We start from the raw sequence: 20,642 nt of genomic DNA on the forward strand, positions 1-20,642 counted from the left end.
CTTCTTCTGCTCTTCCAAAGCAATGCTTACACCTTCTTCTGCTCTTCCAACGCAACCCTCACACCTTCTTCTGCTCTTCCAACGCAACGCTTACACCTTCTGCTCTTTTAACGCGACCCTCACACCTTCTTCTGCTCTTCCAACTCGACCCCTTCACATTCTTCTGCTCTTCAAACGCGACCCTTACACCTTCTTCTCTTTTGGAACGCGTATCCTTCATGTCGACCGGTTGTTACATGGAAGCTGATGGAAGTGCAGTATTTTCCTGGTTCTTACAGCCGACTGGGTTAAATCCTCAACTGTTCTACTTATGGCTCCCTGTAGGACCTTTTCCCAAGGGGTGTGTAATGAATAACAGCCAATCTCCACTGTCTCCCGATTCTCTCCTAGGAGAATATTGCTTGTCTTTTGTGTTTCACCCAGTGCATTCCCATCCTTCCAGTGTCTCTCAATACATCCCCACCGCTGTCCCCAGGAGGAATGTCTATTGCTCCCTCTTCTCACCCTACAGATTGCCCTGTGCCCCATTTCCCCCTCCACTGTCATACTCGTCCTATCTAGAGCCCCCTAAACCCCCTCTTGACTCACTCATATCTCCCATGAAGTTCTCCTCCTTCGTTGTCACCCAATTCATTTCTACCTTGCCTCCAATGTTCTCATTACAACAGTCCTTTCCTCGGTGCCTTTTCAAACAAAGAACCCCCACTAAACCGGTCTTACTTCTGAATTAGTATTTCATCATCACTATCTGTGGACTAACAATAATCATGCCAATATTTCACTTTCTTTTTTTAAATATATAATTGTAGACACATTTATTTTCAACATGAATTTATAAATTTATAAAATGTGCACAGAATGACAAAGGTATTCACAAGACATAATCATCATTGTTTATGGAAAAACTCTTGTAAAAAAAAAAAGGAAATAACTTCATTGTTGACAGAAGAGAAAGAATTTTATTATTTTAAAAAAAAACGTGCTTCTACTGTAATACTGCCGATAAATTTCACTTTCCATAAAAGCATGCTTATGCAGTGGCTGCTTCTCAGGACAGACAGACATGCACACTAAGGACTAAACTGCCAGAATCATTTGCAATTCAGACGAGCCATGACATCCTGTCTCTTTCCATCATCTAAGGCTGACCTACCCCTAAAGAGACAACCTCAGCTCGTTTGTATATGCTGCTTATGAGCCTATCCTCACGATTCCTTGCGTTCCACCACAAACCTTACATTCAATCATATTTCACTGTCAAGTTTGGCGAGTACTCACAGCATCACGCACAAGACCAGGACTCAGCTCTAACCAATGACACCGTCTCTAACATCCATGCACCACAGAATCAGAACCAATGGCCCCCGGTCTGCAGAGTACTTTGGGACTTTGACTGCAGGTATGAAAGCACTAAAGAAATTATCCAATCCCATACCACTCTTCCGCGCTGCATCGCTGCCTCTTTCTTGAGTCTACCAATGGATCACTGCTTCTAACCAGTGTTCTCCAGTGAGTCTCCTAGCATCACACAGAGCATTTGCCTAGCCATTCCAATGTCTCTTGACACATTCTAGCCTCTTTACTGCCTCACTACACACACACTCCCCTTCCCTCTGTCTCCCATTGCACTACACTCTCATCCCTGTGTCTTTCAGACCATTATTACAGCAGCAGCTGGCAGCTTGACTACTTGCATTAGCTTACCGGTTTGACTTTAGGGACCCATGTGAACTTCCTGCGTGGAGGGCGCACTAGCGGGGTGGAGGCAGCACAGCACTGGTGGCTCAGGAGCCTGATCTCAGGCGGCCCAATGTCCACACTGTTAGTTTCTACCAAGGACCAGGCAGCTGCAATGGTGGCTAAACTCTGAAGGTTCAAGGCCACCAGATCTTCTCGGTCACCTATGATGGGAAGAAAAAAGGAGAGCTGGTAAGCAAGGAGGGAGGCAGATTCAGCAGAGGCTGAGAGTGAGTGTGAGTGATGAGCCAACGCGCTTGTTTTACTATGAAGCGTTGCTTCATATACTGTACTGGTCCACATAAACATACACAGTAAACCTAAATTCTGTGGTCAGACAAGGCTGAGCATCAACACCCTGGAATCAGATGAAAGAAATGCAGGAACTGTTGTTGGTAGCAGAAGGCTCTGCACCCCCATTCATGGAGGAAATGAGGTGCATGCAATAGCAAAAGTCGTTTCAGTAATGCCAAGCTGTTAAATGAAAGCTGTGAACTGGCTATTCTTTCTGTATTTAAACACTGCAATCTGGTCTTTGTAGCTTCGCTTTTTCCCAGAATGCAAATCAGAAAACAGCACAGGACAGTGGGCGATTTAAGATTTCTGGTTTCCCCCAAGATATACGGCTAAATTATTCGGAGAAGAATAAACACTTTTTTGTAAAAAACAAATGAATCCTAATTGGGAGTAAGAGCTGGTTGCCAGCCAGTGTAAACCTTAAATATAAACAGGGACCTAGGGTGGTACAGCAAGTGTGCAACTAGGTCATTGGCATTGTATGGAATTATGTGTGTAAACTAGGAATACATCTGAATGCCTCTGTGCACTCCCACCCAGCTCACAATCTCCAATGTGACTGAGTATATTCCATATCAGGCTACTCTTTATAGCATCCTTGATTATTTGCAACGTCTGGAACTGCTTCTAGGTGGATGAAAGCGACTTACTCATGCTATAGAGAACACACGTGACTTACCTTGAACAATGCTCCTTTTATCGGTTTACATACTGTGTTGATTCCACTATCTAATAGGATGGCTTGGAAATGCCATATTGTTTTGCAGTAAAAATTAAGAATGTGAACGTCAATGTGTGGAAAGTATCAATTAACTGTGACGTTGAAAAGAACCCACGATTCCTCACACTTCACACACCATCCTGAAAATCAATGCATACATGAAATACATTTTGTCCAAGCTGAATGACACATGAGGCAGCACAACCCAGGGAAGGCCCGCCAGCCAGTGTATACTTTCTCAGATTAGAAAGTAAAAAAAGACTCTGTTTGGCACCCGGACGGCAGGCTGCTCACTGGGCAGTTCAATTCAATCAATGCTGCGGTCCATGTAGAACATTTCATATTCTCACAATAATCACAGGTCATTAAACCGGAGTTTATAGTGTCAATAACCAGATAGAAATTGCAGCGGGCCCTCTTTGTCCAGGGTTGGAGGATGGGAGATCTTCAGGCCGAAAGTCAGCAATATGCACATTCTTTCTCTTCCTGCATCAGTACCGGTGCCTCTAGAAGCAAATCTCTAATGCCATTCAGAGCTCTCGTCGATAAGGAAACAAGGTGAACCATCGCGATCTGGAACAGACCTGTGCTTGGTGCGTGAACTAACAAGGCACTTGCTGTATTCTGCGACTGACAGTGTCAAGAAAACAGAAGCAGGGTGTTGACAGTGAGGAAGTAAGGCACTGGCACTGAAGAAGCACGGCACTGACGACCCGGAAGCAGAGTGTTGACAGTGAGGAAGTAAGGCACTGGCACTGACGACCCGGAAGCAGGGTGTTGACAGTGAGGAAGTAAGCCACACTGGCACTGAAGAAGCACGGCATTGACGATCAGGAAGCAGGGTGAGGACAGGGAGGATGAAAGCCACTAGCACTGAAGAAGCACGGCATTAACGACCCGGAAGCAGGGTGTTGACAGTGAGGAAGTAGAGCACTCGCATTGAAGAGGCATGGCAATGACGATCCGGAAGCAGGGTGTAGGCAATGAGGAAGTAAGGCACTGGCATTGAAGAAGCACGGCATTGACAACCCGGAAGCAGGGTATTGACAGTGAGGATGTAAGGCGCTGGCACTGAAGAAGCACGGCATTGACGACCCGGAAGCAGGGTGTTGACAGTGAGGAAGTAGAGCACTGGCATTGAAGAAGCATGGCAATAACGACCCGGAAGCAGGGTGTTGGTAGTGAGGAAGTAAAGCACTGGCATTGAAGAAGCACGGCATTGACGACTTGGAAGCAGGGTGTTGGTAGTGAGGCAGTAAGGCACCTTCATTGAAGACGCACGGCATTGACGATCCGGAAGCAGGACTGTGCTGACGCGTCAAAAAGTCCTGCTGCACCGTAACGTCTTCCTCCACTAACAGGACATCTAGTTGCATTATTGAACGATAGTTCTTGCTCCATCACTCCCTCGACATTCTGCATCCCCTGCTTTTCATTGACTACAAATTCCTCCTCTTGTCCACCCCTGCCTTCATATCTGGAGTCCACAAAGTGCTCGCAGTCTAGCAGTTGAGATTTTGATGTCCCTCCTTCATTAGGTTTCTGGATTACACTACTGCAAGGACACTAGAAATGCTTTGTACCTAGTTTATTGTAAGTTACAGTAACGTTTTGACTTATATCAACTTTATATGAGCGATAAAGGATTAGTTTGTGGAGAAATCTGGAAATTTCACAACTGGTCACCCAAAGGGATGCACAGAATGAGTCACAGGTCTGCGGGTTCCATCAGAGGGTGTTCTGAGTATGCGAGTCCAGGAGGCAAAAAATGGCTGGACGAAAGGGTCTCCATGCAGAGATGAACTGCGGGGTCCATTTGCAATTAAATATTAACCACGGTAGCTTGCTCTGTGGGGAAAGAAAACATAATACCAGTCTAATCCTAGCTAATGATGTCAGTGGGAGGAGAGGCCGGGGATATGATGTCAGCTCGGGCTGCCCTTCTTGAATTTCTATATGGGTTACATCACCTCTTGGATAAAACGCATCCGCAGGATCAATGGGCTCTGGGGAGATCCCCGAGCTTGCTCCATCAGGTTCTGAGGTTGCGCATCCCAACTATTCAAGCTGTATCCCTTCGCAGCATTACCTCATTCATTGCCGGTCAATGGGAAACTCAACAAGGAGGGCCCTCTCTATTGAGGGAAAAGGGTCTGGAACTAAAGTTTACCCCTGCTGCTCCGAATGAGCTACGCAAAGCATGGGACGATGGAGTCCCGGTTAGGGAAAGAAAGGACTCCTGGTCCCGCCAACCCTGATGCATTGTTTCCAGCTTATTCATAAGTGCACAGAGGCCTTCAATTGCCCTCCCCCTCTGGGGCATTTGTGTATTCGAATACAGACCAAAGAAGTCAGTTTTCCTCCTCTCCACATTGGGCGGGTGGACAAAGGGTGGGATTAGCAATTATCAGTTCTCAAGGGCCACGGTGTGAGGCTCTTATTAGATTGCGACTTTATGTGCAAGTCCTGCAGGTGTAATTACTTCAGCTGAAAGCAGCGCTGGGGGCAGGGGACGCGGTCAGGGGTGGTCGCGGGATGGGCTCAGAGCTCTTGCTATGGTTTGACGCAAGTGGGCCATCGGATGCAACATCTTCAAGAGCATCAGATTTGTATAAAATGCCTGTGCTGAAACACTGGAACCCTCGCCTCCCCAGCAACATCTCAATGGCCAGCATATGCACGTGGGTTTCCAGTGGAATCTCCTCATCGTGCTTCTTTTCCCGCTTCCTAGGCAGACTACTTACTGAGAGCTCAGACCACCTCTGCCTACAGGATTTTTTTCCTGATTCTGTTTAAAGTTTGGCAGAGACCAGTTTTCTTTTTTACATATTTATGGCTGTTTTCAGAAATGATTATGCACAGAAGCAGTATGCCATTGGGTACCACCATGGACTGTTCAAAACGTTTGAAGGCAAGTTGCAGGGTTGTTACAATGTGTATGTGCATTGTGGGCTGCATCTCCCCACCGGTGGACAGTGGAGTGCATGTAAGACACCGATTGGAAGACATCCTTCAGGCAGCAACAGAGGGGTCCCTGCAGCAGCACAGACAGGCTCAGTCCTCTGCACTCGACCCAGTTTACAGCAGTCATGAGGCTGCCGAAGTGACACTCCTCAATCTTTTGAGACCATCTTAAGTTCCCAACTTGCTGTTTCAGAGTGATCTCCAAAACCTCGAGATTCACATCTTTCCAAGCAGGTTAGAGTGCCAAGCGCTTCAGAGGACAAATATCTAAAGATAGTTTGGTTTTCTCAATGTTTGAGGAGCCACAGTTAGTGTGTGGGAGCAGTCCTGTGCAGTCATTGGGAGTTGCCACACCCGCTCAGAGGGAACAGTCTCATACAGTTGGAGAATGGAGCCTCTACGATCTGTGTAAGCAGCCTCGTGCCGTCAGTGGAAGCAGCCTCGTGCCGTCAGTGGAAGCAGCCTCGTGCCATCAGTGGGAGCAGCCTCTACGATCTGTGTAAGCAGCCTCGTGCCGTCAGTGGGAGCAGCCTCCTGCTGTCAGTGGGAGCAGCCTTGTGCCGTTAGTAAGAGTAGCCTTGTGCCATTAGTGGGAGCCACCTCGTGCCATCAGTGGGAGCATCCTCGTGCCGTTTGTGGGAGCAGCCTTGAGCCGTTACTGGGAGCAGCCTTGTGCCGTCAGTGGGAGCAGCCTTGTGCCGTTAGTGGGAGCAGCCTTGTGCCGTTAGTGGGAGCAGCCTTGTGCCGTTAGTGGGAGCAGCCTCGTGAAATCAGTGGGAGCAGCCTTGTGCCGTTTGTGGGAGCAGCCTTGAGCCGTTAGTGGGAGCAGCCTCGTGCCGTCAGTAGGAGCAGCCTTGTGCCGTTAGTGGGAGCAGCCTTGTGCCGTTAGTGGGAGCAGCCTCGTGCCGTCAGTGGGAGCAGCCTCGTGCCGTCAGTGGAAGCAGCCTCGTGCCATCAGTGGGAGCAGCCTTGTGCCGTTAGTGGGAGCAGCCTCGTGAACTCAGTGAGAGCAGCCTTGTGTGCCGTTAGTGTTAGCAGCCTCATGCCGTTAGTGGGAGCAGCCTCAGGCTGTTAGTGGGAGCAGCCTCGTGCCGTTAGTGGGAGCATCCTCGTTCAGTCAGTGGGAGCATCCTCGTGCGGTCAGTGGGAGCAGCCGGAGCAGCCTCATGCCATTAGTGGGAGCAGCCTCATGCCATTAGTGGGAGCAGCCTCATGCCGTTAGTGGGAGCAGCCTCGTGCCGTTAGTGGGAGCAGCCTCGTGCCGTTAGTGGGAGCAGCCTCGTGCCGTTAGTGGGAGTAGCCTTGTGCCGTTAGTGGGAGCAGCCTTGTGCCGTTAGTGGGGGCAGCCTTGTGCCGTTAGTGGGAGCCGCCTCGTGAACTCAGTGAGAGCAGCCTTGTGTGCCGTTAGTGTTAGTAGCCTCATACTGTTAGTGGGAGCAGCCTCAGGCTGTTAGTGGGAGCAGCCTCATGCTGTTAGTGGGAGCAGCCTCATGCTGTTAGTGGGAGCAGCCTCGTGCCGTTAGTGGGAGCAGCCTCGTGCCGTTAGTGGGAGCAGCCTTGTGCCGTTAGTGGGAGCAGTCTTGTGCAATCAGTGTGATCAGGCTAGTGTGCCGTTAGTGGGAGCAGCCTCGTGCCATCAGTGGGGGCAGCCTCGTACCATTAGTGAGAGCAGCCTTGTGCCATCAAAGGAAGCAGCCTTGTGCTGTCAGTGGGAGCAGCCTTGTGTTGATAATGGGAGCAGCCTTGTGCCATCAGTGGGAGCAGCCTTGTGCCGTCAGTGGGAGCAGCCTTGTGTTGTTAGTGGAAGCAACCTCATGCCGTCAGTGGAAGCAGCCATGCCCCGTCAGTGGGAACAGCCACATGCCGTCAGTGGGAACAGCCAAGTGCCGTCAGTGGGAGCAGCCTCAGGCAGTCAGAGGGAACAGCCTTGTGATGTCAGTAGAAGCATCCTCATGCCGTCAGAGGGACCAGCCTCGTGCCGTCAGTGGGACCAGCCTTGTGCCGTCAGTGGGAGCAGCCTCGTGCCGTTAGTGGGAGCAGCCTCGTGCCATCAGTGAGAGCAGCCTCGTGCCTTCAGTGGGAGCAGCCTTGTGCAGTCAGTGGAAGCAACCTAATTTAGACAGTGGGAGCAGCCTCAGTTGGTCAGTGGAAGGAGCCTCAGGCAGTCCGTGGGAGCAGCCTCAGGCAGTCAGTTGAAGGAGCCTCAGTCAGTCTGTGGGAGCAGCCTCAGGCAGTCAGTTGGAACAGCCCCAGTCAGTCAGTGGAAGGAGCCTCAGGCAGTCAGTTGGAGCAGCCTTAGGCAGTCAGGTGGGGAAGCCTCAGGCAGTCAGTTGGAGCCATCTCAGGCTGTCAGTGGGAGGAGCCTCAGGCAGTCAGTGGGAGACATCTCAGGCAGTCAGCTTGAGCAGCCTCAGGCAGTCAGAGGGAGGAGCCTCAGGCAGTCAGTTGGAACCATCTGAGGCAGTCAGTGGGAGCAGCCTCAGGCAGTCAGTGGTAGTCATCTCAGGCAGTCAGTGGGAGCAGCCTCAGGAAGTCAGGTGGAGCCATCTCAGGCAGTCAGTGGGAGCAGCCTCGGGCAGTCAGTGGGAGCAGCCTCAGGCGGTCAGTGGGAGCCATCTCACGCAGTCAGTGGGAGCACCCTCAGGCAGTCAGTGGGAGCAGCCTCAGTCAGTCAGTGGGAGCAGCCTCAGTCAGTCAGTGGGAGCAGCCTCAGGGAGTCAGTCAGTGGGAGCAGCGTCAGTCAGTCAGTGGGAGCAGCCTCAGGCAGACAGTGGGAGCAGCCGCAGGCAGTCAGTGGGAGCCATCTCAGCAGTCAGTTGGAGCAGCCTCAGGCAGTCAATGGGAACCATCTCAGGCAGTCAGTCGGAGCAGCCTCAGGCAGTCAGAGGGAGCAGCCCCAGGCAGTCGGTTGAAGAAGCCTCGGGCGACCAGTGGATGCAGCCTCTGTCAGTCAGTGGGAGCAGCCTCAGGCAGTCAGTGGTAGTCATCTCAGGCAGTCAGTGGGAGCAGCCTCAGGAAGTCAGGTGGAGCCATCTCAGGCAGACAGTGGGAGCAGCCTCGGGCAGTCAGTGGGAGCAGCCTCGGGCAGTCAGTGGGAGCAGCCTCAGGCGGTCAGTGGGAGCCATCTCACGCAGTCAGTGGGAGCACCCTCAGGCAGTCAGTGGGAGCAGCCTCAGTCAGTCAGTGGGAGCAGCCTCAGGCAGTCAGTGGGAGCAGCCTCAGGCAGTCAGTCAGTGGGAGCAGCGTCAGTCAGTCAGTGGGAGCAGCCTCAGGCAGACAGTGGGAGCAGCCTCAGGCAGTCAGTGGGAGCCATCTCAGCAGTCAGTTGGAGCAGCCTCAGGCAGTCAATGGGAACCATCTCAGGCAGTCAGTCGGAGCAGCCTCAGGCAGTCAGAGGGAGCAGCCCCAGGCAGTCGGTTGAAGAAGCCTCGGGCGACCAGTGGATGCAGCCTCTGTCAGTCAGTGGGAGCAGCCTCAGGCAGTCAGAGGGAGCAGCCTCAGGCAGTCAGAGGGAGCTGCCTCAGGCAGTCAGTTGGAGCAGCCTCAGGCAGTCAGAGGGAGCAGCCTCAGGCAGTCAGAGGGAGCAGCTTCAGGCAGTCAGAGGGAGCAGCCTCAGGCAGTCTGAGGGAGTCATCTCAGGCAGTCAGTGGGAGCAGCCTCAGGAAGTCTGTGGGAGTCATCTCAGGCAGTCAGTGGGAGCAGCCTCAGGAAGTCTGTGGGAGCAGCCTCAGGCAGTCAGAGGGAGCAGCCTCAGGAAGTCTGTGGGAGTCATCTCAGGCAGTCAGTGGGAGCAGCCTCAGGCAGTCAGAGGGAGCAGCCTCAGGCAGTCAGAGGGAGCAGCCTCAGGCAGTCAGAGGGAGCAGCCTCAGGCAGTCAGTTGGAGTAGCCTCAGGCAGTCAGAGGGAGCAGCCTCAGGCAGTCAGAGGGAGCAGCTTCAGGCAGTCAGCGGGAGCAGCCTCAGGCAGTCTGTGGGAGTCATCTCAGGCAGTCAGTGGGAGCAGCCTCAGGAAGTCTGTGGGAGTCATCTCAGGCAGTCAGTGGGAGCAGCCTCAGGAAGTCTGTGGGAGCCATCTCACGCAGTCAGTGGGAGCAGCCTCAGGAAGTCTGTGGGAGCCATCTCACGCAGTCAGTGGGAGCAGCCTCAGGCAGTCAGAGGGAGCAGCCTCAGGCAGTCAGAGGGAGTAGCCTCAGTCAGTTGAAGAAGCCTCGCACAGTTTGACACAATTTGTGGAAAGATCCGACACTGGTGTGTGGGCGCACACTAACCTAGTCTGGGCCTGATTACATGTAACCCTTGTCAGGTGCATTAAATATTTCCCCAGATAAAATCCAACCGCAATGGGTTTGAAACTTATGTTGTGCGCTGATTATCACCTATTCAGACTTTTTGGAGCATAACATCCTGGTTTTGGTGATTATTAAATCGAATACAAATCTGCATGTCCAGATTAAAGTCAGTCTTTTCCCCCCTGTTACATTCTGGTAGATTGTACATGCCAACATTGAAGCTGGTGCGAACTTTATCAGACTCTGCAAATTATTGATTGCGATAAACAATGCACCCCTTAAAATTGCACTCTGTGTGTAAACAGTTGTCAGTTGGTTGTGCAAGAATCACAATGTGATGGTACACTTGTAAGCAGCGCAGGCAGAAGCAACATTGAGTCTGTGGGACTACAGATTTGGGACGAGTCTGTACACAGGATGTGGGAGCAGCCCATTGTCAGGGTAATCGCATTCAAATTCCTGCAAGAGCATTCCCCCCATCGTACAGAATACACCCGCCGATTCAGCGAGGACTCTTAACTTGTAAAAAAAAATGCTCTCCAAATTAACCTTTTTCAATTGCATTTTTCAATTTTATATCTACTCCATTGCCGTTCCAATTTCATGGAATACTGCGAGTAGCAGGAACGTGTTGTGTTTTTCCTGCTTGTCTGGCCCCCCAATTTTCTTTTCCACATGGAATAAGCTCGTCCGATGGCTGCTCTTCCGGTGCGGAGGAGATCCGCAGGAAGGAAAACCAGGGGCGTAGTCAGGGGAGGAAGCACTTCCTGATTACCGCAGAGGCCCCAGCATCGCGGCCAAGCCAGCAATGTCGGGTTTCATATTCTTACTCTCTGGGCAGGAGAGCAACAAAAATACAAGCCTTTAGGGAAATTAATTTTATGAGAACATTGTCTTAAACTGCACAAAAGATGCAGAAGAATGTTGGCAGACGAAGTAAAAAAACCTATTTTTTTTAACACTTGGGAAAACAGTAACAGAGAACCAGTTCCTAAAAATAGGAACGCAGTACAATAAACAGTTGTGCTTAGTTTAACACTTCCACCATATGCGGGGTAAATTTAGAATTTTTATGAGGCTCGATTTCCTCTCATTCTCCTCTCACGCCCAAACGTGCACTGGCTTAGAAGGGAGAGGGGATACTTCCTGACAGGCTAGTGCCTCTGAAGGGACAGTAAGTATCGTTGGGAAGAGCACCTGCCACCCATAAGCAGGAGGATCACATCCCCTAGTATGGCAGTGTTAGACTTAGATGCCCGCACCTCCTGGGCTAGCAGCTCCCCTAGCTGCAGGCGAAGCACTAGACGTGCATTCCCTTTCTCCATTAAGAGTGCACATCTTCAGCCCTGCTGTGTTCACATTTACCAGTTCACTAGCCTGGTAGTTAGCTCTAGGAGTCCGCCGCAGTCGCTGCAGGTAAGAGCTGTGGGGCCAGGTGAGGGGGGATTTCGAGAGATGACCCCAAGGGAAAATAAATTATGCCCCCCTCCCGCTCTTATCTGCAGCGGCCGCGGCTGCTAGGAGTGCTCCTCCGATGTCCAGCAGCATTAGAATTAGACGGCGAACGACCTTTACAACGCGGTTGTTACACCGCGGTATGTTTACATTGTGGTCAATACAACGCAAGTCGTTACAATGACTGGTGCTGGATGGCGCTATACACTAAGGAATAGTATGATTTACCATTTCAACACCTTCCCTACAGTTACGTAGGCTGGAGTTGAAATAGTAAAGCATACTATTCCTAAGTCCAGCGCAAGTCGTTGTAACGACTAGCATTGTAATAACTGTGATGTAACGTACCGTGGTCTATCGACTCCGTTGTAACGTCACATATTCGAATTAGACATCCACATCCCCTAGCCCTGCAGCATTATATTAGAAGTGCACGCCTCTAGGCGTGCAGTATTTTTTGGGGGGAGTTTCATATAGCGCGTACTCCACCCGAAGGTATCAGAGCACTTTACATGAGCACCAGTTGCGTTACAGATGAACACATTCATTTATTAGGCATGGGGAGATTAAGTGATTTGCCCAGAATCACAGGATGATGAGCGTCCCAGCCAAGACTCGAACACGATTCCTGAGCATCGAGGCCAACCGCTCTAGCTGTTGGGTCACATCTCCCTGCCCTGCTGTATGCGCATTAGAAATGCCCCTCCCTTAACCCTGCAGTGCCAACATCAGTAGCACACCCCTACATTTCTCTTAAGAATTATACTAATTTTAGGGCCCAAAAAATGGGGCTTGCAAAACCTCAATGTTGACGATACTTGGCAAGTTGAAATTATTGCTGGTAAGCTATACTCTTCTTTAAAGATATGAATTTCTGAAACTTTAAAACATTCTTTTTGGGAGCCCTTCCCAAGGATATTAAGTAAACTGAGAAAGAGGAACCTCCCTGACCTGCTTAGACGCTACACATATTGCTGGAAAGTTCAGCATGATCATCGGCAAGACAAAGAAATTCATGTGGGTGTTAGGTAGGCTATGCCGTAGCTTGCTGTGCACTCAAGGAAGGAGCTCTTGAAATGGGCCCCATATTTAAGATGTATTATGCTATGTTGATTTGTAATGCACAACTTATCACCCACAAGGGTATCCTGGTGCTGGAACATGAACGTAGGCTGGGCAGAGCTCCTACTTGGACAGCCTGGTCCTCAGTTTCTTGCAGAAGTTGAGAAGTGGAGGAGCTGATTTGCGCCAAGACACCTCAGGGTAACAGAGCGCTTTAAAAATCTTAGTAGCATAACATAACATTTGGCACCATGTACATGAAAACAGAACAATGTTTGCAGTTTTTTAGACAATATGATAGATTTGTGTGTTACCTATTGGTCAACGGTTAACTTCTAGAAGAGCTGTCTCAAGTCTGTCTTGTGAGGTCAACAAAATGAGTATCGCAGAGCTGGGTGAGTAACACCTATTACTAGTGTCCTTAGAGACGACTGGCCATGGTGTGAACTTTATGAACTCTCATCACCACCATTATCACTAATAATGATGATAATTTTAACGTTCATAAAAACAGTCAGTATACATGAGAAGTAGCTAATGAACCCAGGAAGGACAACGGTTGAACCCATAAGTAAGGTGTCTCATGCGAAGGAGTCTGTGCTTCTTGCAAGGTTGATTCACATGGGGAAGTGGTGGAAGGTCAGTGCTGCGCATGCTGCCTTCATCAGGTCAGCAATGAAATCCAAAACACTTTGATGGCTTCAGACAGAACTCACCACCCTCATCCCTTGGATGGGAGTAAATCCCTGGCACACCATCTGAGCTGTCCTCAGCCTGACACGAAAGCAGGGGTCTGTGTGATCAAAACGAACTAAAAATTGTAAACTACAATATAACCTAAAACCCAACATATCGATTTAGACATATACAAAACGCAAATATTAGCCTGAATATTCCCCAAATCCACCCCCAAAAAAATCTGTGAAATAATCTGTCCAAAAATAGGATGCAACAAGATCACAACTGTTGGATTGCAAAGGAGATTAGGAAAGTGAAGACTTTCTCACCCACAAAATCACGTCTGGATATCTGCGTCTATGACTTGGGACACTTGCTGAACATGACTTCACTCTACATTTTTCCAGATCTGCATTTTTCCTCTAAGTTACAGGGTGAATATTTATTTGTATCATTTATATTTATGGGGTAGATCTTTTCACTGGACACTAAAGCAGAAACAGTGTCCTTATCACAGAGCTGCTTGCTTATGAGGAATGCATCGAGATGGAGGTTACCTTTCCAACATGCGGCAGACAGAAGACATGGGTCTATTATGTGTAAGACCCCCGGAAAGGCTGTTGCCTAGAAGAGCTGTGCAATGCCATTCTCGGCCTCAGACCTAGCAACATTTTATAAGCAGCACCCTGCGTTGAAAGCTAACGGTGGGCTCAGGCAACAGGACGGTAGATTGGAAAAGACCAAAAGTGTGACACTTACATTCGTTGACTTGGCCCGACTTCTGCTGGTTGAACTCTAGGCTGGCTAGCTCACTGAGCAGCGCTATCCCGTTGTTCCCTGAATTGTGGCTGAAGCTTGAGTTGTCCAGGCTTGAGGATGACCCTGAAGGGGAGGAGCTGGTCTCAAGGAGAGCAGGTAAGTCACCTAAGTTGATGGTAGCTGCAATCAACGCCTCCAAAGTACAAATAGAACCTTGGAGCCGCTCTTCGCTTGGTGAAGCAGCCAACATGTCCATTTCCTGCTTCTCTTCTGCAACTTCCTGCGGCTCTTCTGGCGAAGCCTCCTTTCCTGAGGCCGCCTCCTCCTCTTTCTTTTCCAGGGCTTGCTCCTCCAGGTTTTTGATGTCCACCAGGGTTTCCTCGGAGGTGTTAGGAGAGGGGATTGTTGAGATGATTGTGACCTGTTCAACAGTCTCCTCTTCGGAGTCAGGAATCTCCCCCGGAGCTTCTTGAGCAGGCTCAGTGTGGCTTTCACATTGAGGCGTCTCCTGGCTCAAGAGGGCGCTACATTCCATTCCTCCAAGTTCCTCCAGGTCCCCTTGGGCAGGGATGACGTCAGACGGGGGTAGCACCTCGGGGACCAGCTGCTCCTCGGGGGTCTCCTTCGGTTCAGCGGTAGTGACGCGTTCCTTCTCGATATCATCCAGAATGGTGGCCTCAGCCTGCACCTGGGGGGCAGCACATGGCTCATCACAGTGAGGGGTCCCCGAAGGTGTGGCAGTCCTGGACTGCTCTGGTTCCGCTGCTGTGGGGGCCGTTTGCATAGCATCGGGGTCTGCAGGGTCCGCAGGGTGCACGTCACGCAAGGAAGGAGACGAGTAGCCCATGCTGACAGCTGGATATGTGTACCCTGGAGGCAGATCTGTGGAGAAAAAAGACAAAGTGAGACTAGCAACTTTAGAACTATAACAAATTAGGGGGCCAGTATGCTAACTTCCAGCAGCACACACCAAGCGTTCATCACACTGCTTGACTCCCTAGATCTTTATTGCTCTGTAAAATGAGGCACATTCTCTGTGTCTTTTTTCTGTGCATCACTGTAGCTTTTTATCATCACCTTAAAAAGTTTTCTTTTCTTTGCCTCATAGCAAGAGAACCAACATCTAAGCCTGAAATAGACCTTCCGAATCTCCAAACCACTACAGTTTAATGCAGCCTAGACAGCAGGTGCTACCCAAATGCATACAACACGCCACTAAACAAAAATCCCTGTAAAACACACAAGCAACACACACACTCTATGTACTCAGTTTGTATCAGATTGCTTTGTTTGCATGTGGAGGGGTTGGGGCTCCCTGCAAAGGGATAATCTGCCAAATAGCTCAGAAGTAGGTTTTAGTAGAGAGCATGTTTTAAATACCTCAGGCTGGGAGGTGGAAGAGTCATGCACATGCACATTCTACAGGCAAGGGAGCAGTGCCTCTCTGTCGATTAGGGATCAACCCAGCAGGGCTCACAGAGCCAAGACACGATGGACTCTATAACACAATGACCAATACACGAAAAGCCAGAACCGGTCACAGCAGCGGCTGCATGTTCCATCAGTGCCAAATACATCGATGGCATGGAGCAGCAACTCGTATTGTTTTCCGCTAAGTGGTTGAAGCCAAGGTCCCCGGTGCGTAGGTAGGACCTGGCACTGGCACGGACACAGTACACCCCATTAGCAGTAATCAAAAACTCTTGGCACAGTGGTCTTATTGCTGGGTTGGGACCAGCTTTATGTCCTGCAAGTGGATTTCTACAACACACGCGCATATACCCAATGTGCTGCAAGAAACTCTGGGCATGTGCCCCTGGCAGCTGCAGACAGTGCCAGACCTGCTCTTCAATACGAAGCTTAATGGCAGTGGAGAAAATAAGGTTCAAGGTAGCCTGGAAAATGTCAGCCTTGGGACGACCTTGCTGCCCACGAGCGAGTGGTATGCTCTAACTGACCAGTAGGTGTCACTGTTGCAAAGGTGGCTGCTAACACCTAATCAATGGACGCCACTAGTGCAACAAGGTCGGTCTATTCCTTTCAGAATCTCAGAAAAACCCATATGGCAGCTACTCACCATTTCTTCTCCCTTTGGTATCTCAATTTGTGTCCTAAACATGATTGTGACAAGAATGCACTATTGTGTGACTCACTCAGGACTGAATTCGATGTAGTACTGCGAGGGGCCACTGGGCGCCGGCTCTGTACGTGTTGGTCTATTCCATCCTCGCTGGATCTATGACAGATTTTGCAAGTGCTCTCTTCACTCTGTGATATCCATCCAGGGAATGCCTATGCCTGTGAGCCATGAACAAGCCACGCTACAATGCATGCGATACATCGCATGCCATTACAACGACTGCGTTGTTACATTGCATACCGTTACAACGCATGTCATTACAATAACTTGCTGAAGGGGGCGCTGTATGTTGGAATAGTATAATTTACTATTCCAACTCCAGTCTGTGCAACAGTAGGGAAGGTGTTGGATTTTTAATCCAACACCTTCTGCCCCTCTACAGCAAGTCGATGTAACGATTTGCGTTGTAATGGTTTGCAATGTAACAATGTGGTCGTTGTAACGACCGTGTTGAAGTGGCATGCAATGTATCACATGCAATATAAACGATGTTTCATGTGAGCTACGGAAGTCACTGGTTCACCAAAATTATAACATTACACCCTGACAGCAGCAACTGGGTTTAAGGGTAAGAGTAGGGACTAAAGTTTGGCGCAAGTACTAATGCCTCACCTGGTTCCAATGATTTGGGGAAGTCTTGTGGGGGCTGACCCTCCACCCTCTTCTCTTCTGCTTCCTTCCCTTTGGGGTTCTGGCTAATGACCGGGCTGACGGCCGGGGACCGTGGCACCAGGGCAGGACTGGTTGCTGGACACACCGGTAAAGTGCAGGGAGTCAAGGGGCCCGGAGTGGGACATTTGGATGAATGCCGGGGGGCTGGTGAGTGGCAGAAGGGAGAGAGTTTGGCAGGACAGGATGCAGGCGGCAGCGAGTTTGAAGAGTAGTTCTTAGAGGAGTTTAAGGCCACTGCTTTCTGTGACGACTTTGGGGTTTTTTCAGGGGCTGGCTCTGCAAACTCCATCTGATGATCCTCAGACTTTCGCTGGGTGGAGAAAAAGACAGCATTGGTAACTTAGAGAGAACTTCAGAGTAGACAATGGCAATAGACATTGCTAAAAGACATAAAACAGTCAATCTAAATATGTTCTAGAAAAGGAAGAATAACACGGCAAAGAACAGAGTAGTCAAACTGTCAACAAACTGATCAACCATCAAAATGGTGCAAAATACCAACATACTGGACCACTGTCAACAAGGAGGCCCAACAATCAAGCCCAGACAAAGTTTTAACAAGTTTGTTCCTCAACGAAGAAACAAAACATCAATCAGGACGAGTAGATTCGATTTTATTCAGGTACTTTTCACCTGTAAAGATGGTATGCATGAAAAGTAGGCCAAATTACAAATGTAAATGTAAATATATAGGCATTTATATAGCGCACTACTTACCCGGAGGGTCCCAAGGCGCTTCGACCGCTGCGAAACCCTTCCTGGCTTCCCTGAGAGATGGTCCCTTAATGGGTATCTCCAGGGTGAGACCAGGCATCCCCGGCGGTCTGGTGGGGCCGTTAGTGAAGATGAGGCAAGCTAATGCACAGATTTGCCGAGTGTGCTCGCTGATCAGAGTGGGCACCGAGGCGAGAGAATTATCGAGTCCGCTGACCCTGGTCCAGAAACCTGCCGCGCCGGGAATCGAACCCTGGTCCCGGGCCGTCCTCTGCTCTCGGGTCTGCCGCCTCTAACCAGTGAGTGGAGGAGCGTCGCCCCACTGCCTGGCTCAGAGACAGCAAATGTAAAATAAAACGATTTTCTTGCATCGTTTTATTTTGGATTTACCAGCTCTTAGCCAGCGTTGTAGGCATGGCGGGGGGAGTGCTAACTGCACTCCACTTCTAAGTGCTCATGTATGTGTGTTTGGCCGGCCATCTCAGGCCGACCAAAACACACATGCGCACTTAGGTTTTTACTAGTACAGCTGCATTGAGCAGCCGGGCTGGAGAATTCCCCATAGACTCCTTGGTCTGAGCAGGGCATCTTTTTAGCCCGCTCAGGCCAATCCTTGCGCTGCTCTGTAGCACGAGGATTGGATGGGAGTCTGTCCCAGGGGCTGCTGAGACCCAGGAAGAGTAGAGGTGGCGAAAGCAACACAATGATGGTGGCAGCAGGTGGCTAAAGGTATGTTTTTATTTAATCTATTATTTCTAACCTCCCGCCCCATGAGCCTCCTTCTGCGCTCCCCCACCTGCATTTCCTCCACCCGCCCTACCACCATTTATTTGTGGCGGCCGCCACTGATTACAAAAGCATCTCAAGATTGTCCATGTTAGGTGTGAGAGGTTCATCCAGTCTTCCTTTTTAGGTCTGGCCTAGAAACAGTTTGACTGTTTGGTCACTCTGTTGCTTAAGTAAAAATGCACAATAGAAATACAATCATCGGGCTGTTCAAGAGTAGTCACGTGTTGCCTCTGCCCACCACAGCATTGGCTGTGGATCAGCCCCCTTTAGCCACCGGGTGCCTTCAATTGTGAAGGATCATATGTTCCCTGATCACATGTATTCTTCGAACTGAAAGGCAGGCAGGCCAGTGCCAGGGTTGGTGTGTCTGAGCTATTCCTCTATTCTTTTTATTTGTTTGCAGATTTTTTCCACATTTGAATATGTTTTTCAAAAAACACCGTTACAGATTTGAACGAATACCATGGCCCGATGTAATGACTTTGACAATGCGTGTTCCTTTTGTGTTCTGGCACTTCCCGTTGTGCCTTTTGTGTCATAAATGCAAGAAATCATGTTTTAAATGGAAACGAAGAAAATAACTAGACAGAGGCACTTACACCTGAAATAACACCCCACAAGATTGCCGATTAGATTACCTTTTGTTTAAAGGGCACATTTTCTTTTGAAGGTACTTTCTGGAAAATGAAGTTTTCAAAACAAAGTGGAAGGGTGGAAATCATGGCGTTGACTTGCAGGGAGTGGCCCGGCTCCTTACCTGCAGTGGCGGCTGCCGCTGGATCTCCAGCGCCTGCGCGGCCCGCTGCTGCTGCTGCTGCAGGGCGTAGAGCTCCTGCTGCCGGAGGAACTGCGAGCGCGAGTACACAGGGAGCTGGCCTGGGTGCTGGATGTGGGTGGCGGGCCCCCGGCCCGGGTACATGGGCGGCCACAGGGAAGCTTGATCCATGACGTCAGCTGCGGGAGGAACCAAGAGAAGGCAGTCAAGGCAGGGTCTGGGAGTGAGGGAACGATGGGGCTTTCGGGTAGGAAGGCTTTGAGCGGGATACGAACAGGGAGGAGGAAAGGTGTTTGTGCGGATAGTGATTCGGAGGTGAATTACCTCCAGGCCCTTGGCTTCATGTTATTAGGGTCAGTCAGGAGGCCTAGTGTTCAGTATTTATTTGGAAGTAGGCGGGCTGCGGACGACTGGCACCTGTCTAGTGTGATGGAGAACTGTTTGTGAAGGCTTGGATAACGAGAGGGTAAAGTACGGGGGACACGAGGGGACGGGTCTTGGAAGTAGTCTGCTCAAAGGGTCTCTTTTAAGGGCTTACTGGAGGTGCACCGCACACAGGTATCGTAGAAGCTAGTTTCTGAGGCCTCCAATGGGCAAGCGGTATGGGGGTTTTGGAGGTCATACTGGTGTGTAGAAAGGTCATGGAGCGCTCCCTGGGGACCCCTCCTCACATGTCGCACACAGGCTTGCTTTGGGAGGAGTACTTCCTTAGAAACAGGGGACACCCTGCACCAGTGCAGGGCCAGCACGGGGCGGCCGCAGCACCGAGGACCATCTGCCTAGAGAGAGGTCACAGCCGCTTGGCAGCGCCGGGAAGGCTCCTCCTTGGATTTCATTGCAGCGCATGCCACACCTTTTCCGAGACCTAAAACACACTGACAGGCTTCTGGAGCTCCAGAGATTTGTGGGACGGGCGGTTCAGAGAATGCCAAAGTTTGAGTCAGTTGTTAATTTGTACTCTTTGCACCAGTCCAATTATCCTATTAGCACCGTGAAAGCGGGGACAGGGTGTGGCGTAATGATCAGAGCTGCCGACTTGGAGCTGGGGAACCAGGTTCGAGTCTTGGCATTTGCTTAACATCCTGGGCAAATCACTTAATCTCCCTGTGCCTACCATAAATGAATGTGTCCTTAACTGGTGCGCACAAAAATCATCGGCGTTAATGATTAAATGCAGGAGCTGAGCACTGTTAACCACCGGCTCAAATTAAGAACTGGTTTGAAAAGTTGAAGTGATCTGGCACCAATGCACACATGTGGCTGTACAAACAACTGCACACTGTGCGCTTCATGGTGCACACAGTGTGTTTTGTGGTTGGTATAACGCTCTACAAAGTTTGTCACGCTCTACAAAGCCCCACGAGCATCACACCCAGAAAGTAGTAATACAGCCACAGGAAAGAAGCCAAACCAACCCCTACCATGGTGAAAGAGCACGCCAGGGAGCATAGATATGCCTGGAATTGGGGTATTCCAGGGTGGACGCCTAACACTCCTATAAGGGGGAACCAAGCTGTGTGGGTTACAACTGATATAAGTTAAAGCCTGGCGGGGTGGTGATGCTTTGCATCGGCAGGACCGACTGGGTGCTC

The 20,642-nt window shown here is 50.2% G+C and overlaps 1 protein-coding gene across 2 annotated transcripts in view; it reads right to left on the reverse strand.

The window, feature by feature from the left end:
- BAHCC1 (BAH domain and coiled-coil containing 1) overlaps positions 1-20,642 on the reverse strand; it is a 332,705-nt gene that overhangs the window by 81,234 nt on the left and 230,829 nt on the right. For both annotated transcript variants that reach the window (XM_086931009.1, XM_086931008.1), the window contains exons 9-12: positions 19,033-19,229; positions 16,713-17,082; positions 13,961-14,842; positions 1,705-1,901 (exon numbers count right to left, since the gene is read on the reverse strand). In XM_086931009.1, the coding sequence (XP_086787135.1) occupies positions 1,705-1,901; positions 13,961-14,842; positions 16,713-17,082; positions 19,033-19,229 (1,646 nt within the window). The remainder of the gene's footprint in view (positions 1-1,704; positions 1,902-13,960; positions 14,843-16,712; positions 17,083-19,032; positions 19,230-20,642) is intronic.

The sequence above is a fragment of the Lissotriton vulgaris genome, chromosome 7 (assembly GCF_964263255.1).
Source record: "Lissotriton vulgaris chromosome 7, aLisVul1.2, whole genome shotgun sequence".
Taxonomy (NCBI): domain Eukaryota; kingdom Metazoa; phylum Chordata; class Amphibia; order Caudata; family Salamandridae; genus Lissotriton; species Lissotriton vulgaris.